Raw genomic sequence first — 26,023 nt, forward strand, 5'->3', positions numbered from 1 at the left:
TGCTCAGGAGCCACAAGAGACCAGAGCAGGGGATCAGAGCACCAGAGCTTGAGGCGACAGGACAGCACCTGTGTAGGAGGGCAGCTAGTGTGGTCTGGAGGGCCTGAACAAAGTCAAGAGGGCAGGCCCTACAGAGGTGCAGCCCAGCACAGGATGTAAGTGCCTGAGCAAAATGAGGGGGTAGCCAAGCTGGTGGGTGGTCTGGGTGGATTGTCAGAACTAGGGCGGGGTGAGGAGCCGGGGCAAACTGGCACAGAGTACTGACGAGTGAAACTCAGGCTGAATTTCAGCCTGTCAGCTGGATGCCAATGTGTAACAGACAAGCTACTCAAACAGAACACCTTGACTGACTACAGGTTCCCCCCATCTGAAAGTAGAGCATTTCTAGGAAACCTTTCATAACCCAAACTGGTATAAAGCGAAGAAGCTATTACCATTAATTACATGGAAAATTGTCTGAGCTTTCCCAGATCCCCAAAAATAACCTCTCTTAGGCTTTTCTGATACCTTAGTACACATCTTGCTAATGGATGCACAAAATAAACTGAGCTAAAGCACAGATGCTCACAGATGCAAATCAAAGCTATGGTGGCTGGATGCTGAAACACTAAGTGTAGGTCCAGGGCAAGGGAGCTCCGCAGAGACACTCTAGCTGTGTTTGGGGGGGGGGGGGGGGCGGGGGGGGCAAGGGGGGCGTGCAGGGGGTGGGAGGAGCTGCATATATAACAGCTTAATTTGATGCAAAACAAATGCTGAACGCTATTTTCACTTTTTGCCTTTCTTTGTAAAAGTGAACATCCCCTTCAGATTTCTTTCAGTTAGCAAAAACAGGTACTAACGTAGATTGCCCATAAAAACGAAGCAGCCTAATGTGAACTTTCGAAAAATGGGGGATACCTGCAAATATTAAAAAGAATGAGGTAGAGAGCTATGTGCAGATATGGAAAAATGTCCAAAATAAAAGCAGGGAAAACAATTTCTCTAGTATGATTCCATCTCTATATAGACTTTTAACAGAATTTTAGACTCTTAGGCGTATACGTATAAGACATACCCATACACACACACACACACCCACACCCCCTGCCATGATGTGAATTGGATGTTAACCACAACTGACTCCTCCTCTGTTCAGCCTCCTTCTCTGAAATGGACTGGATGGATGAGGCTCTTCTCTTCCCCCAAGTGGACGAAGGGGGTGGTTAGAAAGTGATCATCTTATGACCATATGGACTTTCTCAGTTCAGTATATGGTTGGTTCTGTCAGTAAAAGTTTCATTATCTTCACTTTGATACGTTTTATACAATCAGACCATACTTGGGCACCTGGGTGGCTCAGATGGTTAAGCATCTGCCTTCCACTCAGGTCATGATCCCAGGGTCTTGGGATCGAGCCCCGCATCGGGCTCCCTGCTCAGCGGGGAGCCTGCTTCTCCCTCTGCCTCTCTCTCTGTCTCTTATGAATAAATAAATAAAATCTTTTAAAAAAACCCCAAAAAACAATCAGACCATACTTTAAGAAATTTTTTTATTGTCTTTGTAATAACATGACTCAGTGTTTTAAAAGATTAAATTTCATGGACACTGCTTATTGGATTGTGGTGGATAAGCAAGAAATCATCAATGATGGGACCAGTGAGAAGGCCCTGGAGCAAGTTTTTTCACTCTTTATTTTATAACTTTTTACAATGCTTGAACCTTTTTTTCTTTTAACCAGGATTATATATTTTTCTTGTTTTTTTTTTTTTTTTTTTTTTTTTTTTTTAAAAATTTTTTTTTTTTTTTTATTTGAGAGAGAGAGAATGAGAGAGAGCAAGCACACGAGAGGGGGGGAGGGTCAGAGGGAGAAGCAGGCCCCCCGCCAAGCAGGGAGCCCGATGCGGGACTCGATCCAGGGACTCCAGGATCATGACCTGAGCCGAAGGCAGTCGCTTAACCAACTGAGCCACCCAGGCGCCCTATTTTTCTTGTTTTTTAATGTTAAAACAGGATCTATCTGGGTGGTAGAAAAATGGATCTTTTAAGTTGTATTCTTTATATTTTTCTATATTAAATAAAATACTAATGTTTTTTTTAAAAAATGAACACACATGATATTGCAGAAATATCACTCCCAATAATTTATCCTAGGGAAGCAGCTGGATAAATTCACAAATATGTATACAAGAGTAGGCTTTTTAATTTTTTTAAGGTTTTCCGTTTTTTTTGGTAATCTCTACACCCAGTGTGGGGCTTGAACTCACGACCCCGAGATCAAGAATCAGATGCTCTTCCGACTGAGCCTGCTAGGCACCCTAAGAGTAGATTTAGATTACCGTAAAATTGAAAATAAATTTCCAATAGGGAACTATCATTAAATGTACAGTATTATGGTAAATCCATATACTGAAATACTATTAAGTTATACCATGTTCAAAATCTATTAAGAAAAAGAAAAATGTTATAAGAGACTGTGCAGTTTAAGTTAATTCAAAAATCTAGATGAATAAATAAAGTTTAAAAGTGAATATAATATATACTGAAACATTAACAGTGTTTATCTCTAAGTAATAGAACTATGGTTGAGTTTTCTTTTAGTTAATCTGTATTTTCTAATTTTTATTTTTATTATTTTATTTTAAAGATTTTATTTATTTGACAGAGAGAGAAAGAGAGAGAGCACAAGCAGGAGGAGTGGCAGGCAGAGGGAGAAGCAGACTCCCCGCTGAGCAAGGAGCCTGACACAGGACTTGATCCCAGGACCCTGGGATCATGACCCAAGCCAAAGGCAGAAACCTAACCAACTGAGCCACCCAAGCACCCCTGTATTTTCTAATTTTTAAAAATAAATATAAATCACTTGTATAGCATTTGTTATCAAAAAAGGTAACTTACTTTTTAGAAGATTCATCAAATATGTCTTGAGCATCCACTTCATATAAGGCATTTGGGAATTAAAATAGCAGTAACAGTAGCTGAGCTTTATTAAGTAACTATTATGTGCCAATCACTTCAGTCACTTTATCTCAATTAATTTTCAGAGCACCTCTCTGGGGTAGTAGATCAGTTAAGATTAAGTTTGGGTACAGATTACTTAAAAACTGAAAATAGGGCGCCTGGGTGGCTCAGTCGTTAAGCGTCTGCCTTCGGCTCAGGTCATGATCCCAGGGTCCTGGGATCGAGCCCTGCATCGGGCTCCCTGCTTGGCAGGAAGCCTGCTTCTCCCTCTCCCACTCCCCCTGCTTGTGTTCCTGCTCTCACTATCTCTCTCTCTGTCAAATAAATAAATAAAATATTTAAAAAACCCCTGAAAATAGCAGTGGCTTAACCAATATTTGTTAAACAAAGAGATGTCTGTTTCTCTGCCACTTAAATTGAGAGAATAGGCATCCCAAGGTGCCCCCAGGTCCTCAGGCTCCAGTGTTTCTGCTATGCCATCCTCAACACATAAATTCTATCTTCACGATCACTTCATGGTTCAAACTAGCTGTTGGAGCTCCAGTTATTACATCCGCATTCCAGGAAATAGAAAGGAAAAACGGCAGCTCTATTAAAGCAGCATTCCTCGAAGTCCCATATAACAATTTTGCTTATTGCTCACTGACCAGGATTTAAGTTACAAGTACTAGATGAATGGAGGCTGGGAAATATAACCATTCATCTTTTTATCCTGCAATGTGCCCAGCTAAAAAATTGAGTTCTGTTTCTTTGGAGCATGGATATTAGAGTAGGCAGAAAAATCTCTGCTTCGGGCAGGTTATTTCTGTCCTCATCTGCAGACAGAAAACAGAGGTGCAGAGTCACATGGTTGAGTGTCAGAGACTGCCACCAGTCTATGTACCTTTCACTCCATATTATGTCCCATTAGAAAATCAATACTTGAAAATAAAATACAAACACACTCACAGGAAATTTATATATAATTGTAGGCAGTTTATTATTAAATGAGATTTGATAGATGAGAAAGCATCTACCAAAAGAACAGAACTAAGAGGCATTTCTGACAAATAGAAAAACAGTAACAAGTGTTTCTCTTGCATTTTTAAGTAATCTCTTTGCCCACTGTGGGGCTTGAACTCACAATCCTGAGACCAAGATACCCATGCTCTACTGACTGAACCAGCTAGGCACCCCAATAAATATTCCTGAAGCACTTATTTTGTGCCAAGAGTTTTCAAAGACCTGTAATTTTTTTGTGTGTAACATATATAAAGCACATAAAGCCCACTAATCCTAGCTGTACAGCTCAAAGAACTTCTACAGATGAACCCACTTGTGTAACCACCACCCAGCATATCTCAGGTTCCCTCATGTCCCTTTCCAGTCAGTAACCATCCCCCAGAGGGAATCACCAATCTGACTCTTCTATCCATGGATTAGTTTTGCCTTTTATTTTATTTTATTTATTTGAGTGAGCGAACGAGAGAGGGAGAACATGGGCTGGGGGCGGGGCAGGGAGAGGGAGAGGGAGAAGCAGACTCTACACTGAGCAGGGAGCCCGATGCGGGGCTCAAACCTAGGACCCTGGGATCATGACCCGAGCTGAAGGCAGATGCTTAACTGACTGAGCCACCCAGGAGCCCCAGTTTTGCCTTTTCTTGAATTTCATTTAAACATAAATCATACAGTAGTATTATTCTGTATATGGTTTCTTTCATGTAAAATCATGTCTGTATGATTCATTCATGTTGTTGTATATAGCAGTAGCTTTTTCCCCCTTTTCATTGCTGAGTATTAGTCCATCTAACGGAAACCCTAGCATTTATTAATCTATTCTCCTTTTGATAGACACGCTCATTTGTTCCAGGTTTTGACAATTATGAGGAAAGCTCTTATAAACATTCTTCTATATGTCTTTAAGACACATAATCACTTATTTCTCTTGGGTATTATCTTGGAGTAGAATTGCTAGGTTATAGGATAGACATATGCTTCACTTTGAGACACTGCCAAAGACTTTTCAAAAAGAGTGTACCACTTTACGCTCTCCCCAGCAGTCTATGAGTTCTAGTCGCTCCTCAGTCTCACAGCCCTTACACTGTTAGTCTTCTCCATTTTAGCCATTCTGTTATGCTGTGGCATCTCGCTGTGGTTTCCACATAAACTTCACAAACTCATTTATTTCTTACCATACCAAGCCACACACCCTTTATCACCATAGAACCATACTTTATTTTTTTTTTTAAGATTTTTATTTATTTATTTGACAGAGAGAGACACAGTGAGAGAGGGAACACAAGCAGGGGGAGTGGGAGAGGGAGAAGCAGGAGAGGGAGAAGCAGGCTTCCCGCAGAGCAGGGAGCCCGATGCCAACGCCGGGGCTGGATCCCAGGACGCCGGGATCATGACCTGAGCCAAAGACAGACGCTTAACGACTGAGCCACCCAGGCGCCCCCATACTTTATTTTTTAAAATGACTTTTATAGATCATCATGCTCTGTTGGAATTAAGCATTATAAATTCCAAAAACATTACTAATCCAAAACAGGTCAGTTTGAAGACATTCTAGATCAGTCCTTTTCTATCATAGATGGTAATTTCAGTCATAAATGTAGATAAAAGATGGGAGAAAATGCCAGGAGTGTGTGGAAGAGGCACATCAGTGTCTTATAAGTAAGGAGACTAAAGACTGAGAAAGGTCCTTATTTTTTATGAGAGGGCATTAATGAATGGTGTCAAAAGGACAGTAAGGGCAGATAATAGCTAGCTAAAGCTAAGGAAGGCAATCAGTGAGCAAATGGAGCAATGATGAATACAACATCTACTGTAAAGTCAGTGAGAAGAATAAAAACAAAAGGGGCAAGCAATTAAAACAAAACAAAACACAATGTTTTAAAGCTGGGGAAAAAACCTATACATTTTTTAAAATTGCAGCCAAAAAAAAAAATGAAGGATAAATACTTGGAAGAGGGTTTGGGGAAAGTTACGTCTCATGGAAGAAAGAGGCTTAGAAGTGGGAGAAAGACGAGACGGTGTGTATAATGAAGACTCAGACCAAGTCAGGTAAACTTTCTCATACCACGTCAATGAAGCCTGCTCATGGTGTACCAGGCCTTAATCTATGAAAAGAAAATGCCTGGCTATTTTAGAGAAAAGGCCTGGCTGCTTGAGGTTAAAATCTTTAAGAGCTACTCAACAAGGTGGATAGTTTATAGATTAGTTTATAGATTTATGATTGGATATCTGATTGAAGTTTGATAGCATGATTCACACAGGGTCTGGCCTACGTCATTCTTCATCTCCTTCCTAAAGCTGGGCACAAGAGTGAACAAAATAAGCTGGGGCCAAAGACAGGAAACTAGTGAAATCAGGGAAAGACTTGAGTGTCTATTAGTCATTAGGACCTGGGCAAGAGCAGGTTCAGTGACATGGAGGAAGCTAAAGGGAGGTCACAGTGAACTGAGAATTGAATTGGGAAAAAAGAATGGAAACAGCACTGGAGACAATCCTGTCAAGGAGTTTACCCAGGTAAGCAAGTGGACAACAGAGTAGTAGCTAACCAGGAACATAGGGTTCAGGAAAGCCTTTTTTTTTTTTTTGATAGAAAAGAATTAAGCTTGTTTAAACACTGGTGGAAAGAAGTCAGTAGAGAAGAAACAAAGGTCTGAGAGCAAACCCCAAAAGGGAGAGAGGGTGCGGCACCCAACTGGAGCTGCGAGGGTTAGCATTTGACAGGAAGAGGGACAGCTCTCCCACTGGAAAGAAGGGAATGAGGACAGAAAGGTAAGGATGCAGGTATATTTGTAGAAGGCGGAAGGGCCGTGCACTGATGAACTTTCCCCTCTAATGACTGCTATTTTCCCTTTGAAATAAAAGGTGAGATTATCTGCTGAGAGTAAAGGGAGAGAGGGAAAAACCCAGGGTAGAGAAGGTTTAAGATAGGCGTGGTGTAGAAAAAAGAAGCAAGAATCTACAGGTTCCCTAAGCAGAGAGTTTTCAAAGAGCAGGGTTAGGAACTAAACTTTTGAGAACATGAAACATGATTAGAAACTGTAAATGAGCAGAAATGACAAACCCAGGGCAAAAGACTAGTGAGAGCTGACAGGATCAGGATAATGTGGACCACAGGTTATCATGGGAGGAAAATAACACACACAAACCAGTCTGTCCTAAATTTTAATATCCACACAGAAAAAAATCCACACATATGCCATTTCTATGAATTTAAACTTTGAAGGAAAACTAATAATTTTCCTCCATGTCCTCCGTTGTAAACATTTATCATGCTATAAAAACCCTGAAAGTCAGAAATCTTACTTTAAAAAAATAGAGCATAAATAATAACCTTTAACTAATATAAGTGGCTTAATATTGCCCAAGCTGAATACTAAAAAGTCTGTTTTCAGGCTGCTACCCAGGAATCTAAAACTTATAAGGAAAAAAATATTGAATTTCCTTCTCAAAATAGGGGGTGCAGAAAAACATCTGGAATAGCTAGATGTGAAAAAGTCCTTTAAATTTCCTTCTCTTGTATCACCATCATTTACTTAATCCTTCAATCTTACAACCTCCTATAATGCCCATGAAGTGAAGAAAAACTTCATGTTTTCCTTTCCTTAGGATAAAAATTACTCATTTAAGTTAGAGAGGAAAAAGACAAAAAAGATTCCATCCTGTCTAACCCTCTGGGAACCAGTGCAGGACACTCCTTCAAGTTTTGGTCTTTTATTTCATCCAGTTTTCAATATTCCCACTTTCACTGAGGCAAACAGATCACTGTTTTACTGGTTTAGTAAGGAGCACTGAATACTGAAAAATATTTTCAAACATATTTTTGATCCTGACATTGTACAAGTTAGTCTATTTCTCTGTGTCTCAGGTTCCAAAACAATAAAGGGAATATTTTCCACCTACTCTATATGAGAAATAGAGGATGAATTTAAAATTTTCATATGTTTCCAGCAGGAGGTGCAACTTTGAAGAACTTTTATTTTTACTTTTATTTAAATTCAATTAGCCAACATACAGTACATCATTAGTCTCAGATGTAGGGAAGAATTTTTTTTTTAAGATTTTATTTATTTATTTGACAGAGAGAGACACAGCGAGAGAGGGAACACAAGCAGGGGGAGTGGGAGAGGGAGAAGCAGACTTCCCGCAGAGCAGGGAGCCTGATGTGGGGCTCAATCCCAGGACTCTGGGATCATGACCTGAGCCGAAGGCAGACGCTTAACGACTGAGCCACCCAGGTGCCCCAGAAATTTATTTTTTTAATATTTTATTTACTTATTAGAGAGTGGGGGGGTGGGGAGAGGGAGAAGCAGGCTCCCCACAGAGCAGGGAGCCCGATGCGGGGCTCGATCCCAGGACCCCGGGATCATGACCCGAGCCGAAGGCAGACGCTTAACCATCTGAGCCACCCAGGCGCCCCAAGAATTTTTTTTTTTTAAAGATTTTATTTGTTTGACAGAGAGACACAGCGAGAGAGGGAACACAAGCAGGGGGAGTGGGAGAGGGAGAAGCAGGCTTCCCGGGGGGGCAGGGAGCCCAATGCGGGGCTCGATCCCAGAACCCTGAGATCATGACCTGAGCCGAAGGCAGACGCTTAACGACTGAGCCACCCAGGCGCCCCTGGTTTTTATTTTTAAATGGTTGAAAAAATAATCAAAAAACTGTAATATTCTGTGACATGTGAAAATTATATGACATTCAAATTTCAGTGTCCATAAATAAACTCTAATTGGAACACAGCCCATGCTCTTTCATTGAAGTATCATCCATGGCTCTTTTCAGCAGGATTCAGTACTGACAGAGATGTATGGCCCACAAAGTCTAAAATATTTACTGTCTAGCCCTTTACAGAAAAAGCTTGCCACTCCCTGCCTTAAGAGACCATACATTTATTTGAATGATATTACAAATTAGGAAAATATTCTTGAAAGTCCATTTTTGAAAATGCTTTCAAAGCCATAACACATTCTTTTGAGTCTCCTCAGTGGTGGCAAACCTTCATTCTTTAATTATGAGTATGAATTCTGGAGATGGCTAAGCCACCTGGAGCCAAAGCTGAGTAAGACTGGTTATCAAGATGAATCAACCAACAAACATGTATTAATAATTTATATTTATGGGCGCCTGGGTGGCTCAGTCGTTAAGCGTCTGCCTTCAGCTCAGGTCATGATCCCGGGGTCCTGGGATCGAGTCCCACATCGGGCTCCATGCTCGGCGGGAAGCCTGCTTCTCCCTCTCCCACTCCCCCTGCTTGTGTTCCCTCTCTCACTGTGTCTCTCTCTGTCAAATACATAAATAAAATCTTTAAAAAAATAATAATAATTTATATTTACCGGAAGCAAAGATCTCTTCTGGAAAAGAGCACTATCTCAGACTTCCAATCACATGAGAGTATAGTCATGTTTTCATAGCTTTGATTCAAGATAAACAGCCTATCTATGCATGGAAATAGAAAGTGGGGGGGGGGCACCTGGTGGCTCAGTCAGTTAAGCGTCAGACTTGATCTCAGCTCAGGTCTTGATCTCAGAGTTGTTGAGTCCAAAAAAAAAAGGAAAAAAAGAAAGTACAGAGGAGGAAAAATAATTCCGTAATAAAACTAGAAGATCTTTCTTGTGTGGCTGTGAATACGCTGTAAAGTCTTTTTTTTTTTTTTTTTTACAAAGAGGAACTCCAATAATACTTCAGGCAATATGTTTTTGGAATAAATGAGTGACTCCCAAATAAAATTTTATTTTATTTTTAATTTAGTTTTATATTTTATTTTGAAGTAATCTCTATACCCAACGTGGGGCCCGAACTCATAACCCCGAGATTAAGAAGAGTTGCATGTTCCACGAACTGAACCAGTGAGGCGCCCCCCCAATAAAATTTTAAAAGAACAGGATTCACTGGATTGTAAAAGTTGCTTAACCTTCAATTAAAACCCATCTTATTGATTTATAATTACAAGTTATAAGACAAAATTAGCATCAATCAATCAGTAATCCTTTCCACTCATACAAAGCAAACCATTTATCCCTGGCCCTCTTCTCTTCTAGTTCCATATGCTCTCCCTGAGCAATTTCATCTGCTCTTATGGCTTCAATTACCACTTATTCGCTAACTCTGAAATCTCAATCACCAATCTCAGCCTCCCTCCTGGGCTCTGGATCCTCCCCTGACATCTCTACCTGAAGTGTCCAGAGACACTTCAAACTCAAGATGTTCAAAACTGAAACAATGCTCTTTCTCCCACATTAAAAAAGTAAAACAAGTTCCTCTACCCACAGTTTCCTGAGCTAAGAAACGAAGTCACTTACTTTTCTGTTCACCTTCAAAGCCAATCACTTTTTTTTTTTAAAGATTTTATTTATTTATTTGAGAGAGAGAGAATGAGAGACAGAGAGCATGAGAGGGAGGAGAGTCAGAGGGAGAAGCAGACTCCCTGCCGAGCAGGGAGCCCGATGCGGGACTCGATCCCGGGACTCCAGGATCATGACCTGAGCCAAAGGCAGTCGCTTAACCAACTGAGCCACCCAGGCGCCCAAAGCCAATCACTTTTTAAGCCCTATAAATTCTATATCTTCATCAACCTGTCCTCTCCTCTTCACCTCTATTCCGATTTTCCCACTCCAGGCCTTTATCCTCTCTTATCTGGACTATTTCAATACCATTAGTTTTCTAACTTATCTCTCTCCCTTTTGCCTCTCTCCATCCAATCCAGCCTCCTTCCCGTACCACCGCTTTATCTGTCTTCATTACCTAAAATCCTTCACTGGCTCTCCATTATCTTTAGAATCAAGTCCAAAGTTCCTAGCATGGTACACAAGCTCTTCAATGTGTGGCCCCAGCCGACTTCTTTTTCTCTTTCTGAGTCATAACTTTGTACTTAGCTATATCCATATGTTGTTTATTAACACATCCTGTATTTCAAAGTATTAAAACTACCTTTAACACCACATTCTATAGTGAACAATTTTGCCAAATGAGAGGCACTGAAACCCCATGCTTACCTCATTTCTAGCAATTTCAGTGATCCTGTTTAGCAATCAAGCTCAGCAATTTTCTTTTTCCAGTTTATTTCCAAGCACCATCCCCTTTAGCCCAACCTCTCATCTCCATATGCTCTGACCTTTATTTTTTTTAAATAGACTTTAAGATTTTTAAAAATTTATTTATTTATTTATTTATTTATTTATTTATCTGAGAGAGACAGCGCCCTCACGAGCAGCAGGGAGGACGAGTAGAGGGAGAGGGAGAAGCACACTCCCCGCTGAGCAGCAAGCCCAACACAGGACTGGATCCCAGAACTCTGGGATCATGACCTGAGCCAAAGGCAGACGCTTCACCAACTGAGCCACCTAGGTGCCCACACTCTGATCTTTCGTTAATAAACTACAACATATTCCTCACAAATACCCTATACTTTCACATAATATTCCTGTTTTCATCCACATCTTCTATTCCCTTCCCCAACTCAGTTAACTCCTATTCATCCTTCAAAGTCAAATTCAAATATGGTATCTTCTCTCTAATCTTCCTCCTTATCATATGTAGAATTATTTTCCCTCATCATTGTACCCACTAAATTCTATCTCTATCTCTGTTATAACTCTTTATCACACTGAAATTGTAGGGATTTATTTACATATCTGGTTATAAGTTTCTTGAAGGCAGGGAAGCATTTGCTTTTCTTGAATCTAACATTTAACTTATGGTCTGAGAACAGACATTTTAAACTTCTTTTTTTTTTTTAAGATTTTATTTATTTATTTGAGAGAGAGAATGAGAAAGAGAGCACATGAGAGGGGGGAGGGTCTGAGGGAGAAGCAGACTCCCTGCTGAGCAGGGAGCCTGATGCGGGACTCGATCCCGGGACTCCAGGATCCTGACCTGAGCCGAAGGCAGTCGCTTAACCAACTGAGCCAACCAGGCGCCCGACATTTTAAACTTCTTATTGAAAAATAATCACCTCTTCTATTATTAAGATAATGCCATAATTGTAGTAACTGAGTGACTGTGAGTTTAGAAACAAAAAGAATCCCGTCATTCATCAGGGGGAGAAAATGCTCTTATATACAAAGCATAATTAAATTGTAGCTTGGACAAACCTCCATCCACATCTTGCAATACCAGTTTCTTTCTCTCCATGTCTCTTTCTTTCCTTTTTTTTTGAAGAAGTTCTTTACAGAACTCTCTTTTAAACATACATTGGATTTTATTGGTATTCCACTCACAGAATTTGAAGCTCACTACAATGCACAAGTTAGGATTAGGACTTTTGGAGTCTGTCTGGTCTGAATGTTAGCTTTGCTGCCTAGGCTGTTTGACAGGGGGGTTACTCAACCTCTATGTCTCTCAATGAGGACACTGAAACAACGACACCCCCTCATGATGCTGTTGTAAGGATTAAATAAGCTAATGCATGTAAAGAATTTAGAACACTGTCTGGCTCAGAATAGGTCTCAATAAATGCTGACACTGATGTTATCATCAGTTTTTTTTTTTTTAAAGATTTTATTTATTTATTTGACAGAGAGAGAGATAGCGAGAGCAGGAACACAAGCAGGGGGAGTGGGAGAGGGAGAAGCAGGCTTCCTGCCGAGCAGGGAGCCCGATGTGGGACTTGATCCCAGGACCCTGGGATCATGACCTGAGCCAAAGGCAGACGCTTAACGACTGAGCCACCCAGGCGCCCGATGTTATCATCAGTTTTAAAAACAGCTTTCTTGCTACTTATTTTAGCCCACTTGGTAGAGTGTTAACCTTCCAGAAGGAAGGAATTGTGTTCTGCTTATACATGAATACAATGAAAGTGCTAAAACTGTGCCTTGTAATATAATAGGTGCTCAATAAATACTGTGACTATAAGGCTTCAGACCTCCAAGATGAACAAATTATAAATTACAGCAAAATTTATATATGGAGTACCTATTTAAAATGTTTTAAGTAGTTTCAAAACACCCATCTTCCACTGAACTGCTGAAACACTAAAGCTTTTAAAGCAACACAAAAAGTATATTCACTAGGAACTTTCCCTCTACTCCATTTGATTTGCTCTTAGTATCCAGTGGCCTAAAATTCTTGTCTATAATACAAGACAGATCATTTAAAATACAATTTCCATGTTTAGAAAACTCTTGTCACATCAAAAAAAACTAACATTCTTCCTTTATATCTGCATTTTAAAAAATCTATTGCCACAGTCAACATAAAAAAAAAAAAACCCTAATGAAAGGCCAAGAGACACAATTACTACATTTCCTGGTTTCTGCCTGGGAAATTACTTCAGAACATGCCTACAAGTATCCCCAGTAAAAGTCTGCTGGTTACAAGTTGCTATTCCCTTTTTTATTTCCATTCTCCCCCCAAGACCTCTCATACATTCACATACCCATAGAAAAGAATGCAGATGTCTATAATAAAGGCTGTACAAAAAAATACAGCTACATATTAATTTTGTTTTGAAGGACTAAAATCTTACAAAAGCAGATGAAAGTCTTGATCTGAAGCAATACTCCCAGGTAACTTAAACTATAACTATTTACTTAAAGCAAAAAAGTAGATTATTTGGTCCTGAACTTCATAAGTAATTCAGTAACAATGTGTAGATAATATGTGCTATTCTAGAAAAATTCATTGATCAGTTAAAAATGGACCACATTTTGGGGTGCCTGGGTGGCTCAGATGGTTAAGCGTCTGCCTTCAGCTCAGGTCATGATCCCAGGGTCCTGGGATCGAGCCCCACATCAGGCTCCTGGCTCAGCGGGGAGCCTGCTTCTCCCTCTCTGTCTGCCTCTGCTCATGCTCTCTTTCTTTCTGTATCTCTGTGTCTCAAATGAATAAATTTTAAAAAAAATGGACCACATTTCAAACAATGGTGATTTTGTGGGGGGGGGGGGGAAGAGAGCTTAAACTATTTACTCAGTAAACAGAGATTTAAGACTTTATCTAAAACACTGGAGGTGAATCAGTAGCTTCAGGGCAAAGGTTTACAGAGTACCTACTATGTGTCTGGCATTTAGCAGTTGCTTTACAGAATAAGCTTGCAGCTGGTGCACAAATTACAATACCTAACATTTACAGACTACTCTCACTCATCTCCTTTGACCCTCAGAATACCCCTAGGCGCGAACATCCCAGATTTACAGCTAAGGAAAACAGAGGCCCAGAAAAGTCGATTTGACCGAGGTATCACATCTGTTCTGTGGGTCCTGGCCGAAACTCCAGCCCTTGACTCATCATCTAATCATCATCTGCTATACTAGTTACTCAAAAGTTCTTAGATGTTCCATTGTCCGATTTTAACATCAAAATCCTACTGGACGACTTTCAATGTTGTGCTTGTCAGATTCTGTTAAGAATCAAAACACACAAAAGGCAAGAATGTTTAAAAGTCCATCGTCTGAAAAAAAAAAGTCCATCGTCTGAGCCTGTCGGCGTTCAAGCTCCCCGGTCAACCCCGGCAGGCGATAGCCCTGCGTTTCCATCGGGACGGGGCGCTCCCTCTCCCTGCCCTAGGACTGCCGAGCGCCGAACGCCCCCGGTCCCCGAGGTGAGCGGCGGGGACATGGCCCGCCGGGCTCCGCCACAGCCGCCGCGGCCCACGAGCGGGGCTCCCAAGGCCCGTCGTCGCGGGGCGCGGAGTGCGACACTCGCGCGTCCCTCAGGGCCGGGGCCGACACCTCCGCCGGCCCGCTCTCGCACTGCCAGTCCGGCTCCCGACGCCCAGCGTCTGACATCCACCGCCGCGAGCGACCGAGGCCACCGCCTCAGAGCCCGCCCCAGATCGCCCCGCGCCTACCTGCCCTCGATCTCCACGCCGCCCCCGCGGCCAGGCTGCGAAGCTCTCCTCCTCTCCGCGGAGGCGCCAGGACTCCGCGCTCCCGCTCGGGGTTGGCTCCGTCCGGTCCCCGCAGGCCCAGCGAAGGCCCCGCCCCGCCCGGCCGCGGCCCCACCCCGCCCGGGAATGCCCGGTTATTATTGGCTCCTCTACCCACTCCTCACGCTATGGCCCGCCCCCGGCCCCGCCCGAAAACCGTCGAAAGGAGAACCGCCCCCGTTCGAGTCCGCCTCTGGGCCAGAACCTTGTCCCGGACCCTGATCCCCCGGACGCCGGCCAAGGCCTCTAGCCAAAGCTCCATTGCAGTCGCCGTGCCTGCGGTCCTACTGGCCCTACGGCGATGGACCTGAACTTTACATGAAGGTTGACTCTTCACAGCCACCTAGTTTAGTCGAGGAATCCAAATGGCACCTCACTCAAGGAAACCATAAAATTCTCTCTTGCCACTGCAATTGCAGTCCAGTGCCAACTTGAAACGTAGACAGATGCAAATAACGCTCCGAACACCTGAGGTTTGAAGTCCCGGAGCAGGGTGCCTTTGATACTCCCAGTGCCTGAGGTCGGCCCCCACGCCCTGTTGTGACACACATGCCTGAGCACTACGCCTGCAACACGCTCGTACTCGGGTATGGGCATGGCGCTGTGCCTACTGCGAGCGGCAGCCCAGTTTCACTAAGGCTGCCAGTCGGGATGAGTTGAGCCTGTTTCCCAGGCACTGGCTAACCACCCCACCCCACCTCGTCCCGCCCCATTCCACCCCACCCCACCCAACCCCACCCCACCCCACCAGAGCCTCTTGGGTCTGATGACCAAAATCCTCCCACATCTGTTCACAGAGAGGTACCAAAATAGAAGACTGCCAGAGAGAGAGGTGTTTGGTTACACATCACAGATGACTGTCACAAGCCAATTTAGCCAAAGCAGTAAAAGCTGCATATCCCACACCGTTGTGAAACCATGAGCTGTGGACAATCAAACAGGAATTACCTTCTATGGTGGAAAAAAAAAAAAAAAGTAATGACAAGACATTTTAAAAATCGTGTCTTGATGAGGAAATAAATGTCAATATTGTTTGCCTAAATTTTGAACAGTGATCTTCATGGACTACCCCCTTCACCCTCCCCAAATCTTTCTGTATTTAGAAAATTTCCCAAATAGTTGTCTAAGATGAAATTTTAAGCTAGAATAGTATGATTTTAAAACTTATTTCAAAATGCAAATTGATGTCAAAGTCCAAACTTTGCATTCAGGAAGATTATTTGGCAAAATGAGGCCAATTGAATTCCAAGTACCAAATATGAAATCAAATCTGGCATGGGTTCTATGGCTGTAATAAAGGAATTAACATGTATGTATTCTACTGCCCTCTCATGGGTAAGATGGAGATATAACTAATGGTAGTTAATGCCTTTTAAGTCTGAGAATAGAAAGTTTAATTTAGCAATCTGTATTATTTTGATGACATGGAGGACAAGGTAAAATAAAATCAGGTTCTCCAAGGGACTTACAAATAGTCAGCAAACAGAAGTTCAACTTCAGAAACCAGGGAGAGGGTTCTTACATGAGGGCTAGTATAAACATGCTGTCAGGATCACACCCATGCTTACAGCTACCTGTATAGAATGTGGAAACATGCAGGAATTTGCCTTTAATTTTTTTTTTCCATTTGAAAAGTCATTACTTTCTGAGATGTTTCACAAAATGTTCTTTTTCACATTTGTATGCATCCATCTTATCATTTCACACTGTGAACAACTTGAGAGTAGGAATGAAATCTTATTCTTTATACCTTTGCTGTCTAAATAGCACCCTATACTTGAGCTGTTTGATCAATAATTGTTTAATAAATTAAATAACTATCAGCCCAGCCACTAGATGGCAACACAGTTGTATGTGTAGAAGTATGGTCTAGCTAATTGGAATTCTACCTGGCAGGCCTTGAGTAACAGGCAGGTTTCTAAAAAGGTACATGTGTATCTTATTTTGGTAAGTGAAGTTATTTAAAATGTACAAGGACAGCTGACTATAACTTTATTGCCAAGTATGTCCTTACAACTAAGAATCCTTTTGCAAGATAAATTCTCCCTAAGTGTAATAGCTCATAAGTATGGATTTTCTATATTGGGCAGCACCTGTTTTTGTCTAAGAACGCCAGTCTTCTGTTGTATCCTGTCAAAAGGATGTTTCAATGGTCCAAGTGCCTCAAGCAAATTTCATTCTATAAACCCAAAGCCTACAGTCTCCCAATCGCAAGTCATTTGCTCAAATTTTTGCCCCGCCTCAAGTTATTATTAGTTATTAATAGTTTTTAAGGTGGGGCAAAAATATGAGCAAATGTGAGCAAATGTTTTGCCTGAAAGTCAGGGAGACTCTGGAATCAGACAAGCCTTTATCCCGATTGCTACCACTCAACAGATGTGTCCTTGTGCAGGTTATTAACTTCACTAACTTCAGTTTACTCATCTTCCCCCAAATGAAGGTAATATTATCTACTTCATAAAGTGAAAATGATTAAGTGAAATAATGTCAGTGGAATAATATCTAGTATAATCATTGGCTTATAGTAGAGATTCAATAACTGGTAACTATTATTATTCATATTCTCCAATGAAAATCTCACCCAATTATTATTTGGTTTATTTAATTTAGTCTCCTGATTTAAGGCCTTCAGCAATTAAATTAAGTTCATAACACCAGGTTTCATAGCGATAGGCCATGCGGATTTGGGCAACATTTGTCTTCCTGATATCATTTCCAAGAGGGCCATCTTCAAGGTAATTGTTGCCCAGGAACCTTGCTTTCTCCTGTAAGAGAAAAGGAAGCAGAATGATTGTTGTCTTTTTATCCTGATATAAACTATAATTACATCTTCCACAAAGATTCCTTCCTTATCTTACTGACAAAAGGAAAAAATAAACCATTAAAAGCACTCATCCAGTGCCTCAATGTCCATGGTCTGCTGAGAAGTCAAGTGTCTATTATTTGCCTTGCCAAAGGCATAGCCAGAGAGATAGAAGACTTCTTTCTAGTCCCTGTCCATAGTAACGGCATATGATTTGTGGGATAATTTTTCTACACGTGTTTCCCCAACTATCTTTTCAGTACTCAGTTACCAGGTCCTATATGCAGAGGGGCAAGCAGTCAAGGACAGGTCTACCTCATGAGAAATTCCACATTGCAGAACACTGTTTCTTGCCACTTCACACATATCACAGGTACTCAGCTTGAACACTTGTGCAGCAATGGCATATTCTTCCATTAGGGGCTCCTTGGATTATTTATTTAAATGAGGCAAAAAAGAAAGAAGAAAAAAAAAGAGTATATTAAAAAAAATAATAACATGCACCCAGCAGAAAAAGTACAGTGAAATCCCTTGATTTGACTTTTAAATTCTAGTTGGGCAACAGGGTCACCTGGGTGGCTCAGTCGGTTAAGTGTCTGCCTTTGGCTCAGCTCAGGATCCCAGAGTCCCAGGATGGAGCCCCATGGGGGGCTCCCTGCTCAGCGGGAAGTCTGCTTCTCCCTCTTCCTCAGCTACTCCCTCTCACTCTGCTCTTCTCCCTGCTCATGTTCTCTCTCTCTCTCTCACTGGCTCAGTCTCTCTCAAATAAATAAATAAATAAATAAAATTCTGGATGGGCAACAACAGTCCCGCCAAATATGCTTGTATCACTCAAGATTCCATATACGTACCTTGGTGAAGTGGAATTGCATTGGGTCATCTGTCGACAGTGAGATCATCAGTCCCTTTTGGAGGAAATCTAAAAAAGGATTTTTGGCATATTCTAGAAATAAGCTGTTGTTACTTAATGGCGACATAGCGATGGGAATCTGGGCTAAGAAAAACAAGTACTGTAACACAGGACTCTGAAAAGAAAAAGTGAAAAACAGTATTTAAGGGTGTTGAAAAAGGGCTACAAACTAGAAGTGTTAAAACTCTATGATCTACCTCAAGTTTTAGCTTTCAACAAGATGATCATGTGTTCTTTAAATCCCTTAGTAAAGAAGAATAATAGTGTTTAAATGTAAATACTATTTAGAATAAATTTATTTGGGATCATCAATTTTCAGAAGCATTGAGTCAAACCAAATGTTTGAGTTTTAATTGCCTAAGTTAGATGGTCTGTCTCAGAGAAGAGACTTCACCTTGAAATAGTTGGGTTTTTGTTTTTTTTTCTATGAGAAAGTTCTGACTCTCACAAGAGGCGTTTGAAAACATGCTATAACAAGATATCTGGTGAAAACCAGTTTAAGGTAAGCCAAGCGCCTCTGAATTATCCCTTGTCAGAATTCTAAAATGGAAGCCCGAAGACCTGCATTCATTCATCCCTGCCACTAACTGGCTAGGTAATCTTGAGCAGCTCCTTTGACTTCTCTGGCCTCTGTAAAATGAACTGCACTTCATAACCTCAAAAATCTTTTTTGCTCTGCTTTCATTTGATGCCAGTGTTGATAATGACTTGTGACAAAATGATACGGAAAAAAAAATTACTCCTCTAGCTCCAATATAAAAAATACTCGAAAGAGAACCTCCAACTTACCTTTTTTAAATTCAGGCCATGAGAGATATTATCTGCAGTCATGAATGCGGTCATGAGGTGGGTGAGAGCCCCAGCTTCCCCACAGTGAGGTCGGAACAGGAACGTATTCATGCCTCGTTCCCTAGGGAAAGGGAATTGCCATATAATCACAGGTGGCTGACTAGGACCTAGCAGCAATTCTGGGCATGGAGTGATTTACAAGAAAATCAGGTAGAAAAAAAAATTAACGCTCTGTAAGGGAGTGGAGGCATCTAAAGGATTCAGTAAGACTGGCAATTCCAAATCATAATCTTAATTCTTCCTGAACCCAGACTTCTGATAAAAGAGGCAGCAAAGGATAAGAGGGTATGGAGGAAAAGTCAAGATCTGATTACCTTCAGTTTCAACAGGAAATTTACCAATATCACCATGTTCTCATTTCTCCTGCTCACGCTTTTGAGGGGGAAATGTTTCCAGAAAACGCTGTCATAATATTCCTCTGTTCCTTACCCAAGTATATCAAGAAGGGTAACATGTGGAGTTTTATAATACATTGCACAGTGATTAGTATCAATTCCTAAACTGTGGAATTTCAGGAACTGTGAAAGTTACTGAAGGCTCCAAAATGTCCATTCCTGCTACTAAGTAAAGAAAGAAACCAAACAAAAAGACAAGGGAAAGAAGGGTCTGATTGAAGCCAGTCAGAAGCACCCCAGCAGTGCAGTGGGATGCCACCCAGGGCGCCAATGTCTGAGCAGAGGTGTGTCAAATAGAATCTTCTCCTTCTCCTGTGGCACCTGGGTGGTTCAGTTAAGCATCTGCCTTCGGCTCAGGTCATGATCCCAGGGTCCTGGGATGGAGCCCCACAATCGGGCTCCCTGCTCATCGGGGAGTTTTCTTCTCCCTCTGCCCCTCACTCTGCTCTCGTACTCTCTCTCTCAGATAAATAAGTAAAATCTTAAAAAAAAAAAAAAAGGAATCCTCTCCTTCTAGCTCCAGTACTCGTCTACTTACTTTCTCAGGCTGTTGAGCACCGCAATGTTTGCATACATGTAGTAGGCATAGTAGGTGTAAGATGGATTCTTTTCCATTGTCCACTCCTCGGGCTTGGGGCTCTTGGACGAGAACATGTGTCCACTGTGTTTGGACTCATCATCCACACTGTCAAAGCCAGTAATCTGTCCGGAACAGGGAGCCATGCAATGGGGTCAGTCCAACTGCAAGATCCCGGTCCTCAGACAAACTTTCAGCTCCCAAAGGCAAGGACCAAATGTCAGAGATAAGCAGCAAAAATGAATCACAGCTATGTGGGAGTCCTGGTTCATGCATAGCGACAGGAAGGCCTAACGGGTCATGCTTACATGCTTGAGGAAGACACTGAGGTCTGGGTGAGCCTGCGGGTTGATGGTGGCCTCAAACACTGGCATGAAAACATTCTCCAGCATCTTTCCAAAGTGTGGAAGGAAATTCTTAGATCGAAACACATCACTAGAGGCAAGAATGAAGAGAATTCAGGAGGAAAGTATTTTTAGGATTGATAGCCCCTGTATGAGGGAACCAGAGGGCCAAATGCCTTGTTCAGGAAAAGACTGTGTCCATTCTAGGTACATTCTTTTCGGTTACCATAAAGAGGGATTCAGTTTAGAATGGGCCTAGAATACAAATTTCTTGCTAAACCAGTTGTCCTCATCTCTTCTACAAACCTGCTGTGGCAAAAATATTAACCTTCACAGCTAAGTGCAAATAGAAGATGAAGAGTATAGGGACTGTGTCACAAAAGATTCAGTGATTTATTTGTGGTGTATAAGATGGTGAGCATGAAATAGTTATTAAGAACACTTCTGGGGATGCCTAGGTGGCTCAGTCGGTTGGTTAAGCGTCTGTCTTCAGCTTAGGTCATGATCCCAGGGTCCTGGGATCGAGCCCTGCATCGGGCTCCCTGCTCATCAGGGAACCTGCTTCTCCCTCTGCCTGCCACTCTTTCTCTCTCCCTCTGACAAATAAATAAATAAAATCTTAAAAAAAAAAAGAACATTTCTGATATGGTGTAGCCAGAGACAATCTAACAAACTCTAATATAGCACTCGGTATATGCCATTCACTCTTTTAAGCGGCCAGAAATATTAGTGAATTTAATCCTCATAACAACTCAATATATTAGGTACCTTTATGACCCTATTTAAAAAAAAATCTTTTTAAGCAAGCTCTATGCCCAAAGTGGGACTTGAACTCACCATCCAGAGATCAAGAGGCGCATGCTTTACTGATTGAGCCAGTCAGGTGCTCCCATTTTAAAGATGAGGAAACAAAAGATCAGAAAGCTCATAAAACTTGCCCGAGGTCACACAGCTAGTAAGTAATAGAACCGGGATTCAAGTATTGCCGGTCTAGGTCCAGAGTCCATGCTCCTAACTACCACAGCTACTGCCTCTCTGTATAAGGATATAATACAGGAAGTTCTACCCCAGTCAAAAAAGCTACTTTTTTTGGCTAAAGAGACAGGAAGAAAACTCCTGCATTGCCAGAGCACACAGAACACGGGGCAGGTGGCCAGAAAATATATAAACACTTAAGTTCGATAAAAGATCAATGATACTGAGCATCCCTGAGGGCAATGAGTAATTAGCAGGTAGTAATACCTTTGATAAATACTCATTGATTATGGAGAACTTGAGCACCTGTGGATGAGACAATTGGCAGATGGTGTTAGAGGTTCTGATACAAGAAAGCTACATCCCAGTACAGATAAGAATGGGAAAGAATGAACTGGACACAGAGAGGAAGACCAAGAGAAAGAAAAAAATAGAATAAAGTGTACATAGTTCTTATCCTAGCTAAGTTTTAAATATTCTCAGTGAGTTATTTTGTGATCTGCATAAAGTCCTGTGTTTTAAAAAAACAAAACCAAAAAACCTGGTTAGAGAACTGAACTGAAATGATCTTCTTAACTCCTGTCTCTGGTCAAGAGTGCTGAACCTGGAGTGGACAAAACCAGGCCCCCAGGACCCAGTTCTGAGTGCCGCTATAACAAAGCTTATTGTGACTGCATATTCCTCGTTCGTGTGGAGGAGGTCTGACAGGTGGGATGAAGCCAGGCTTTAGGGTCTCCGATGGGGAGGTACGTACTAGATCCTGGGGACCTGGATCATCCAGGTCATGTTGGGGCAGTAGATGCGGTTACGGACAAACCAGCTGGACAGTTTGCTCCACTCATCAGGACTGCGGCCGTAGATTGACAGGCGGGGCTCGGCGTGCTGGTACTTGGCCTCCACCAGGTCTGCGCCTACCTCCTGCAAAGCCAAGAGAGGAATCCAAAGCCAGGAATTCCCACAAGTCCCTCAGGGGTCTAAACCTGTGGGGTCTAGGGAGTGGAGGTAGGTACGAAGAACAGAGCATGTGTGAAAGGAAGCCAGAGGGAAACTCTTCCAGGTTAAGATCTGAGGAAACTGAGGGGCACCTGGGTGGCTCAGTCTGTTAAGCGTCTGCCTTCGGCTCAGGTCATGAGTTCAGGGTCCTGGGATCGAGTCCTGCCCGCATTGGGCTCCCTGCTCAGTGGGGAGCCTGCTTCTCCCTCTCCCTCTGCCCCTGTTCCTGCTCTCTTTCTCTCTCCCTCTCTCTCTCTCATGTGGGTGCTCTCTCTCTCTCTAATAGATAAATAAAATCTTAAAAAAAGATCGAAGGAAATTGAGAGATGAGGGGAATCTAATCAGTAAGAGATGGATAAGACATAAAGGAGTCTAGAGAGTGAAAAAGTCAGACAAGGGATGATGAGTTATCCTATCCAAGTACCTGAAAAAGACATTCAGTTTTTCTTACACCTCCTACTTGCGAAAACACACATCTCCCAAGTCCACCACGTCATTCCTGTGTCCTAGTGCTCAGGCCATGAAGATGAGAGTGGATTCCGATCCCACCTCTTTCCAGGCTTACAACCCCCAGAGCCCAAAAAGAGTCCTTAGTCAGTCCCAAATCCACACCCTCAGCTTCTAGGAATAGAAGTGTTTTAAAACCATTTGAGTGGACATTTCCAAAGAAATTCTTATATTCATTTCTGTGGTGCTTGGCCCCAGGGATAGCACAGTTCCTGCTTCCTTCTTCTCCCTCCTTTCCCTCCCTCCCTCTTGCTTCCTCCTCTCTTCTCTGCTTCCTACCCTTCCTCCCTCTCAGTCTCTCCCTCCTCAAGAACCAGCCCAGGTACCATAGATCTGGTTGGTTCCTCCTCACCTTGATAATAGTGGCAAAATATTCTCCATCAATACAATTGTCTGTCTTTAGGTAGAGGTCTCGTAGTTCACTTGCTCCGACAGGATTGTATTTGTCATTGAACTTATCAAAACGCTGGAAGGTCTGGCGTCCCTGAATCAGGAAACAGGAGCTCAAGTGTATCATTATACATAGGACATATGTATAATGGGACATATGGGACATAGAGAGCTAGGGAATGGCCACCAGGAACAGGAGCCTGGGAACAGGGGGACGGGTTGGTCTCCAAGAATGGAATCTGGGACAGTTGACAACGAGTGAACCTCAAAATTATCTGTGGGTGCTTTCAGCCAGCATGGTCAGCCGACATGGTTAAGAGGGCTCTGAGAAGGGGGGAGTTTGTAGGAGAAAGGCCTGTGAGGTTCTCAGTATGAGCATGAAACTGACATAATCTTTTTCAACCTACAGCATGAACATCCAGAGAATCAACAGTCAGGTCGTAGGGATGCATTTTTAATTTGGCAAAAAGTTCCTTTAGGGTCAGATTTTTCTCCTTAGTGCTATGGACCACTCTGTTAGCATCAATCTGGTAAGATTTCTTAATAAAGCGCAGCAGATGTTTCTGGTTCATGCAAGCAGCTGCATGGATGTGGGTGTCCACCTGTGTGTACATTCAGAGAAAGAAAACCAACAATCAGCCTTAGTCATGCTGCTCTGTTAGAGAGTGCCTGCACACCCCACTGAGGCAGGAGAAAGGAATAAATAGAGGGGTATGACTTGACAGCTGGTAAACGTGGCCCAGCCGAAAAGAACCCATAGCACCTCTTTGTACCCTTGCAAGACTGTGACAGGTTAGGTGGATGTGATAATAAAGCCCATTTCTCTTGGCTATCTGTACATCCAATTTACTCCCTACATTTGATCAACACAAAATTCTTGCGGACCATTCTCCACCCCCGAAATGAAGTAGCTACCACAGCTTTCACCCCGAAGGGAGAAAGGATGGAAATCATGAAGCCATGGCCCAGTGATGGCATTTATGAGTTGGGTATTTTTATGATTACTATTTTATAAGCTAGAAATTTGATAGAGTAATTTAGCCATGGTTATACAGGTGGCTGAGCCAGGATTTGGTCCCAAATATCTGCTCGTATATTATCTATCCCCACTTCTTGCCATCACTTAAATGGTCAGAACACATCTTGGAAGTGTTTCTAAGTTGATTAGTTTTCCATAGTCCTTAGTGCATTTGATACTCATAGTCCTCTTGTGAGCTAGACTGAGCAGACGTATTTCCCAATTTTACAAATGAGGAAACTGAAACTCAGAAATATTTAATCACTTCCCCCAATATCTTAAGAGTCAGGAAGTAGAAGAAAAAGGACTAGAATAAAGATCTTCCAAATCCTCGAATAGCAGTTTTTGAGATTTCATTTGTTTTTGTTGTTTTTTTTGCTCACGATCATCATAACTTTTTGTGGCAAGAATGTGGTAAACCTTTCTGTGTGGAAAACAATAGAAATGGCATTTTAACCTTTTAGAATAATTCATCTATGTTCACTAAATCCACTGAACCTGCAGGAATCTTACGGTAATCAGAGAAACAGTATCTTTCTTGTACCACTCAAGAACTAATTGGGTTGATGTTTTTGCCCAGCAGTGACCTCTGAGCAGTGACAATGTTTACCTTCCTGCAGTTATAAAAATCTCGGTGGGGGTTGTTCTTCAGCTCCTTTAACTCATCCATCTCGTTGAGCATCTCATGCACCTGGAACTTGGAGGAGAGGAACTTCAGGCGCCGGTGGGTATAGGTCTTACTGTGAAAAATTAAATCACATAATTCTGAAACATTCAGACAATTAAGGAAAATAGACATGATTTCAAAACCATCAGAACCCTTATTACCTATAGGAAGCAATTACTGGAAAAAACATTTCAGTTTGCAGTTAATCTCACTTGAAAAGTATTGGGCTCCTGGAGCTCAATCTTTTCATCAAAGTTGGACAGAATAATGAAGGAGGATTTGGGAAGGCATTTCAAAGCCAGGGGAGAGGGGCGCCTGGCTGGCTCAGTTGGAAGAGCATGTGACTCTTAATCTCAGGGCTGTGAGTTCAAGCCCCACATTGGGTGTAGGGATTACTTAAATAATAATAATAATAATAATAATAATAATAATAATAATAATAATAATAAAAAGCCAGGTAAGACAATGTTGCTCAAGGCTAAGGGCCCTGGCTTTGGAGATGGCAGATTCGGGCTTGAATCCTGGCTCAGCCAGCTGTGTAACTTTGGGCACATTACTTAACTCATCAAAGTCTAAGCTTATAAAACTGCAATTATAAAAATACCCACCTCAGAGAATGATGATGAGGAGGGAGGAAATAGTGTACATGAAGGGTTTCACATAGTATTTGAACATAGTAAGTACTTAGTAAATACTCATTCTTACTCTGAGTAGTAATAGTCCTAGTAGTGGTGGTGGTAGTAGTGGTGGTGATGGCGGTAGTAGTGGGGGTGGGGGTAGTAGTGGGGGTGGCGGTAGTAGTGG

The 26,023-nt window shown here is 42.1% G+C and overlaps 2 protein-coding genes across 3 annotated transcripts in view; both read right to left on the reverse strand.

Annotated features, from left to right (window-relative positions):
• DENND2C (DENN domain containing 2C) overlaps window positions 1–14,778 on the reverse strand; it is an 82,671-nt gene extending 67,893 nt beyond the window's left edge. The window contains exon 1 of the mRNA XM_021689976.2: window positions 14,714–14,778. The gene's annotated coding sequence lies outside the window, so the exon portion shown is untranslated. The remainder of the gene's footprint in view (window positions 1–14,713) is intronic.
• Window positions 14,779–17,397: 2,619 nt separating this feature from the next.
• The window catches only part of AMPD1 (adenosine monophosphate deaminase 1), a 27,175-nt gene continuing 18,549 nt past the window's right edge, over window positions 17,398–26,023 (reverse strand). For both annotated transcript variants that reach the window (XM_021690116.2, XM_044914106.1), the window contains 10 exons: window positions 25,163–25,292; window positions 23,942–24,136; window positions 23,497–23,628; window positions 22,399–22,562; window positions 20,634–20,760; window positions 20,287–20,450; window positions 19,294–19,414; window positions 18,446–18,619; window positions 17,910–18,020; window positions 17,398–17,556 (listed from right to left, as the gene is read on the reverse strand). In XM_021690116.2, coding sequence (XP_021545791.2) covers window positions 17,398–17,556; window positions 17,910–18,020; window positions 18,446–18,619; window positions 19,294–19,414; window positions 20,287–20,450; window positions 20,634–20,760; window positions 22,399–22,562; window positions 23,497–23,628; window positions 23,942–24,136; window positions 25,163–25,292 — 1,477 coding nt within the window. The remainder of the gene's footprint in view (window positions 17,557–17,909; window positions 18,021–18,445; window positions 18,620–19,293; window positions 19,415–20,286; window positions 20,451–20,633; window positions 20,761–22,398; window positions 22,563–23,496; window positions 23,629–23,941; window positions 24,137–25,162; window positions 25,293–26,023) is intronic.

The sequence above is a fragment of the Neomonachus schauinslandi genome, chromosome 4 (genome assembly GCF_002201575.2).
Source record: "Neomonachus schauinslandi chromosome 4, ASM220157v2, whole genome shotgun sequence".
NCBI lineage: Eukaryota > Metazoa > Chordata > Mammalia > Carnivora > Phocidae > Neomonachus > Neomonachus schauinslandi.